Below are 7,300 nucleotides of genomic sequence, written 5' to 3' on the forward strand. Positions count from 1 at the left end.
AACAGGAAATGAAATAACTTTGTATAAAATTGTAAATTTCATGAAGAATTCCTCGAAAAAATTCATTATAGTCGATTATAATCTATTATAAGGGATTTTATTGGTATAGAAATATTAGGATTATAATCCACTTTTAGTGGATTATAATCGATTATTTTGTCATGACCATATTATGATATTATGACCACATAATCTATTATGATCCAGGGGGCGCTCGGTGCGGGATAATTCGTGCTTTGTTTTTAGCATCATAAATCGCAGTGCGCAAAAGTTAGTCCAGAGACCAGAGCGTATGTAAGTTGGCAATATTCAAACCCCGAGAGCTTTACAAAAGTTTATAAGAGTTGAAGCACTTTTTCTAAATTTAGGATGTCGATATCTTCGATGAAATTTAATTTTTTTTGATAAAGTCGCTTATTGTGAGCGCCAAAATTTAGGTGAATAAAAAGCATACACTTTCCACATTTTTTTTCGAAGTCGAACAATAATCAAATAAAATGAGTTAGTGGCTCGGTATCCGTTTCTGTTTTGTTTTTATTGCGCATCGTTGCCTTATGTTTATTCAAAATACTCATACCCGTTGATTCTGCATCTTCAATTTGAAAAAACAATGAAGTTAAAGTTCAATTCAAGTCAGTTATCAAAACTAATACTAACAGTGAGTTTAAAGCAGAAATAGTGAAACAGAATGCAGCATTATTGCAACACAAATTACATTTTTGAAAAACCAGTTACTTTATTTATTCGTTTTCAGTCGGCGGGTTTCAGCCCTTTTTGTTTCTATTTCCTATCATTTTTTGTTTTTAGACAACGGGGTATCCGGCTTGGGTGGCAACTCCGCAGTTGTTGCTTTTGTCTTTGGCCATCTTGATGTAGCCCTGCTCTCCCCAAGAAGTTCCCCAGCTGTTCTTCACAATCCAGTATTTCTGGTCCGCATCTTCGTTGTTATAACCAACAGCCAACACACCATGATCCAGTCGGTAAGAACTACAACTGGGTTCAAAATACACTCCGCCGCTGTAGAGCTGGAAGCTGAAATGACTGGCGTCAATTGCAATCGAACAAGGACCCACGCTAGCAATTGAGTCTTCAAGTCTGGACTCGCTTCCTGACGTGATGTCAAAGTAGCTAGAGACTTGGGCTACGTGAGTCATTCCGCTGGCTTTGCAGGACTGCTGGTAGCCGACGTATGGGTAGTCGTCTTCGCTGATTGAGCCCTGGTTCTGTGAGAGCCACAGTACTGCGTTGCTCATGAGTCCACCATTGCAGCCGTAGTCATAAGTGTCGCAATCTACCAACTGTTGTTCGCTCAAACTCACCAGTGTTCCTGCAATTAGAACAGTAAAAAAACTGAATTGTATCTTGTATTGAAAACGGCATATTGTAACTTTTATTGAATATGGCATATTGTAACTTTTATTGAAAACGGCATATTTTAACTTTTATTGAATATGGCATTATCAAATACTGCACTTATCATACGCCTAATTAAAATTTTTATTTAGGTGCCATTTTTGGAATATTGCCAATAGTGAAAAAAAGGAAACTTTCTCGACTATTTTTGCTCTTATTTTGTCTGAAAATCAAAAAATTTCTGAACTTTTAATTGTGCTTTGAGTCATGAAGACCGACCAAAGTAGAAGTATGCTGCTTTCTAATCGAAATTCTACTGCTTCATAAAAAATTAATCTGATTTTTTCTGCAATACGATGTTTGATGACGCATGGTGTGTTTTCAAGAGATTTGAGAGGACTTGTTACAAAAAATGCATATAGAATTAGATTTTTTGCTCCAGAAACTCAAGAATTTTTATTTCAAAGGGTCCTTTATTTTGAAGTATTTTCAATTTTCAATCATGAGTCCAGGCGCGGATCTAGGAATTTCTCGAGGGGGGGGGGCAGATTTTCATAAAAATTTTGAAAACTCTGTCGATCTTTTTTATTATTTTTAGGTCGACCAAATCGATTTTCTGAGGTCTTCCAAATCACTATAAACACCCTAATTTGACCAAAACTTCTGCACCGCAGGCAAATTTTTGAAAAAAGGCCAAACAAATTACCTGAAATAAAAAGTGTTTTCTGACAGAAATGAAAGAAAACATCCCGAATGTTCTAGAAATTTTTTGTTTGAACTCTATCATTTTACCGGCGGATATCCAACAAACCACCATATCTTGAAGCCAAAATTACAACAGAATAACGCAAATTACCTCAGAATTATGTAACAGTTGCATAACATCAGTGACAATCAGTTGTTATGTTGCATAATAAAATTGACTTTCGGCTTGTTGGAATGATAATCTTATTTTCGGTGTGCTGGCCCGTCGGCTTGTTGGCCCTTCGGCTTGTTGGCCTTTCGGCTCTTTGGCCTACCACTCATTTTACCTGAGGCATTCTTGTGCTGTCCTTCCATGCTTCCGGTGGTGGAGAAAGACCAGCAGCTTCCACATTGTCCCTGATCCTTCACGCCAGTCACCCAACCATCATCCCTCCAGTCTTTGCTGGTTGGGTTGCTCAACACTCCGGACTCGGAATCGAACCCCGGCTGGGTCTTGACAATCTGTCGCATTCCGAGTCTCTGGGCTGCAAACTCCTCGGAGGTCAAATCGGCGAACAAGTTCATCTCCAGAGTAAAAGTGGTGAGTCCGAGGTTGTACTTCAGATTATGTAACATCACCTGAAGTTTCAAAAAAACTCTATTGTAATGGTTTTTGTGAGTGCTGATGACCTTGCTAAGGTGTCTAGCTCTATGTTGAGTGGTACTTTGAATTTGTGTTTTTACTGCAACAGAAGCTTACATCATGCTAGACATACAACCCAACATCTGAGTCAGGGCGGATTTAGGGGGGGAGCGTACGCCCCCCCCCCCTCAGGGATTCGACCCCCTGCCGACCCAAAGGGTCCCCCCTTTGATACTTTTTCAGAAATCCATTTCGGCCGACCGACCCTGAAATTTTTCTAAAGACGCCTTCGGCGCCAATATATACTAACTTTGAGGGGGAGCGCGCGCCAAAAAAACGCGATTTTTTTGTAAAATTTTTTCAAAAAGTGCCCAAAAACGGCTTTTTGACTGTTTTTCAAAAAATGGTCTGCGGCGCAGAAAATTTAGCCAAAATAGGGGCAAAACAGTGCTTTGGGAGAGCTCGAAAAATCAATTTTGTCGACCTAAAAAAAAAGGTCGTCAAAATTTTTGAATGTTTTTTGAAAATCCGCCCCCGCCCCTTTCGAGAAAATCCAAGATCCGCCTTTGATCTGAGTGCGTAATTTTTTTTCGATGAGGGGGGTTTTGTGAGGGGGGGGGGGTTGATTCTCTAAACTGTTTTCGAAGATTTTTAATTATTGGCTTTTTTTGTCTAAAACGCACAAACTGATGGAAATAGTTTTAAGTGTTTAGAGTTTTGGAAATATTTTTTACGGAAATAACTAGTAACTAATGATGAAAACAATTTTTTTATTGTTCACGCAGTATTAGAAAAAAAATTGTTTTATAAATAAAATAAATGAGCAATTTGCCTTTTCCATGTTATCTTTCCAGATACCGAATCGAGTGACCTCTTCTACTCCTGAGTCATACTTTTTCTCGAACTTGACCTTCCAGGCATCAAACAGTTCCGCGTGAGGATCCCTTTGGAGAGAAAGAGGCACGGCCGACAGGGTCATTGGAAGCGCCACAGCTAGAGCCACGAACAAATTCATTCTGAAACAGATACGAAAAAAAATTTTCAGAGGAAATTTCAGTTCGCCTGAAGCTAAAGTCAAATTAAAACATAATCGTGAATGGTAGAAATTTTTTTTTGTTTGGGTTTATTTCTTTTCAACTGTTGAACAAATTAGCGCAAAAATTAAACAAGTGAATCCGACAAGCCCAAAAAATTGCAGAAAGTTCAGTTTAAACTCTCTCAATTATTTTTAAAAAAAAGTTGAATTTTTTAAGACAATTTGAAATCAGACAATTTGAAATCAGAACAGTTTTTTTCTCACAAAAGTATGATTTCGTTTTGGGATCTACTTACTTTGAGTTTGAGTAATAAATGAATGATTTTTGATCTCCGCCTAAAAGCGTACTTAGAGTAAGGTCATATAAATAATATTTGTTTTCGAACGGAAGAATTTCGAAAAGATCAATTTTACACAATTATCATGAGTTGAAAACTACTCTCTTCAATTGTATAAATAGTATCGCCAACGCCGTTTTGCAAAAAATAAACAATTGTTCAAAGTGTTTCTGTAATAGGTCAAGAAAGAAAGACAACTTCTTCTTGACCCCACGGCCATATAAGGTCAAAAATTATACATGCTACATGGACACAGAGGTGAAGCTGCGCTTCACAAACACTTGCGAGAACACGGCCAAAAAACAGCTCTATCAAAGTAAATAAGAAAAAGTAGAAATAAGCCTCAAATTAGCAAAAACTCGGCTACATGTAAGATTCGAATCTGCTCCCTACTGCAATCAAGAGACTGAGGCTCACGCACTAACCGCTCAGCCACCCAATCTTAAAAAGCAACAAAAACTAGCCACGAATAAAGCAGCCACACATGCTAAAAATTGTCAATGCAATTCAGCAAAAGTGGCACCCAATACAAATAGACTCATTTTAGCAGGTAAAAATTTGGAATATAACGAACTGAAGGCATTCACACTAACTTTGCATGTAACAAATCGCAAAGCATAGAACACATTAAGTATAAATTATGCATTTCAAAAAAATGCCGGATATATTGAGTTAGAAAATTTATGAAATCGAATTTTCAATATTGTTTTGTTTTCTAAAAAAAAAATTTTTTCGGTTCATTTGTTGAATTAAAAATGAATCAACTGTGTTAACCTATTACTATTCGAAGTCAAATTACATGCTATCAGAAAGCTGTAAAGGTGCCCCAAAAGTGGCCTGAACATTTGCGACTTAGATTAGAAAAAAGAAGGTTTGTACTAATACACTCATTTCGCAACTGAAAAAAGCAGGGAAGTGGTTACGTCTACGCTTCTCAGTCGGTAGGTTGGATGTTCGAAGCCCGTGCTCGTTGCTCAAGGGTGAGGCAGCAACGTAACTCAGCCCAGCAGTATAACCAAAAGTAGCATGTACTTTTGAACAGGGCCATAACAAGCGGTTCTTCGTGATGCAAATATCTCGTGCATTGTTTCTTTTTCGATGTGGAAAAATCGTCTTGAAAAACAGAGTTAAAGCAGAAATTGATAAACATAAGGTCGAATCTGAAACATAGATAAACTCTAATGTATAGATAAACTCTAGTACATAGATAAACTCTAATACACAGATAAACTCTAATATAAACTCTATTATATAAACTCGACCATTTTTATTACATTTTTTCTCAAAACTGGTCATTATTTTTAAGCAAAAGACTAGTTGAAAGAGCCAATTGAACTTATTTTTGCTTATTAAAAATATTGATATACTATGATATGAGTTAAAAATAAACTTCAGAAGTTAATTCCATGATTAAATATATTTAACACCCGATGTTGTTCGGAAATTTTCTATATCTATAACTTAATTCAAAGTGAGAAAAACAAAACTGCTCCCATCGTGACAAAACTTTGAGAACTGTCACATTGTGATTTTTTTTGAGAATTGTGACATTATGATAAAAAAATTTTCAAGTCAAACAAATGTGATAAATTAAGGGTCACAGTTCTCAATTTTTTTGTTATATTCCGGAATTTGCTAAACCTTTGCGGAATCTACTTACGCTTGGGAATCCGGAGCAACTAATTTTATTCGAAATAATGTGCCGACAAGTTTCATATAAGAGGTATTTGTTCGCGGAATCAACGGAAAGTTTGTAAGTGGAATCATCTTACATTTTCGAACGCATTTAAAAATTTTCTCTGCTTAGGAACATACCGACACCAAATTGAGCACCTATCCAGTGCACAGTTTGGCATCGCAATGAAAGAACGTTTTTTCCATTTTTGAACCTTTGCCATCGTTTACTATAATCCAATTTGGACTTAAATCTGTCCCGAATGAATTCAACATCTACGCTACGCCATAATAGAAATCAGCAGGTTTTGCATTAAAATTTTTTCTTAGATTGACCAAATTGACTGTTTTGTACCCATCAAAAATTACAAAAAAAAACATACAAAGCAGTATATATTCTCTATTTGAACTCGGCGTTATGATTTTTTTCAATGATACCAGTGAATTTTACTCCGTCAAAAACTGGTACTGTTCCGACCACTTGAAAAATTGGGGAGGAACTTTGTATTCCGGTGTGTTCATTTCCTTGCAAAATCAGTAGCTACCTCAAATAATCTTCGGAGAGAGTTAAGTGATATTTCATACCCAAACCCTTTCAGTAGTGATTCGAACGGCCTTCAATAATTTCGAAAAGTTTTCCCAGTGTCAAGAAAAACTGGTTTGAAATTTTTGACTTTTCGCATTAATTCGAGCAAATAAATAGGCTTGCAATAGCTTATTTTAACGAATTGTAAGCTTCAGTCTTTAATGAAATTTAAGGAAAGCTAGTTTCATTGAGTATTTTAGCGCTTTTTGAAATCAAAAACTTCAAAAATTCAAAAACTGCAAATCAAATTGATCAAATTTTTGAATTTTTGTTTTTCTAGTCAATTTTCAACATATATATTTTTTCCATTTTGCGTAGTTTACGAAGCATGTCAAAAATTCTTAAACTTTAGCTTTTCTTTAAGATCTTTTTAATCACACAACACCGAAAAAAAACGACATTCATTTTGTTTATTAAAGACGATGGTCTGAGCCTTCTGTGCTACTTGCAGAATAACCGGCTATCCTTGTTCATTCTGAAACTGTTGGTAATCAGCAAATAAGCATGCCCGAGCATATATTTTTTGTTAGTTTTACTAGTCATTGCTTGAAGCAAAAAATAACCCCGAGCATAAAATTTGCACTATTTTTTTCCAAAACCTCGAACAACGACATCCCAATTAAATAATCTTTACTGCCATTTTTAATTAAAACTTAAAAAGCAGTTTTTATTGAAAAAGTTCATTATTGTATTATAGATGACCAAAAATTTAGCTACTCGTTGACAATTTCAATTAATTCATTTTCAATAAACCTTATTTTTTCTAAATGCAGGAATTGGACTTAATCAAATAATTAAATAGGTTTAGGAAAGTTTTTTCGAGCAGTTTATGAAAATTTTCTAAATTTTATCGCAGACAGTCACAAAAACTAGAACTGGCTTAAAACTTGCTGAAAACGCATAAATAGAATTAACGCGAGCAAAAAAAATTAAAAAGCGCTTTAAAAGTAGGTCATGCTGTTAAATGAACGCGTAATTTTTCCACT

The 7,300-nt window shown here is 35.7% G+C and overlaps 1 protein-coding gene across 1 annotated transcript; it reads right to left on the bottom strand.

The window, feature by feature from the left end:
* Positions 1-611: 611 nt before the first annotated feature.
* LOC134844054 (procathepsin L-like) lies at positions 612-3,673 on the bottom strand (the record flags this gene model as incomplete). Its single annotated transcript, XM_063860519.1, is given in 3 exon segments — positions 612-1,327; positions 2,385-2,676; positions 3,513-3,673. Coding segments are annotated over 3 exon segments (977 nt in total), but the record flags the coding sequence as incomplete, so codon positions are not given.
* Between the last annotated feature and the right edge of the window lie 3,627 nt (positions 3,674-7,300).

The sequence above is a fragment of the Symsagittifera roscoffensis genome, chromosome 4 (genome assembly GCF_963678635.1).
Source record: "Symsagittifera roscoffensis chromosome 4, txSymRosc1.1, whole genome shotgun sequence".
Taxonomy (NCBI): Eukaryota; Metazoa; Xenacoelomorpha; order Acoela; family Convolutidae; genus Symsagittifera; species Symsagittifera roscoffensis.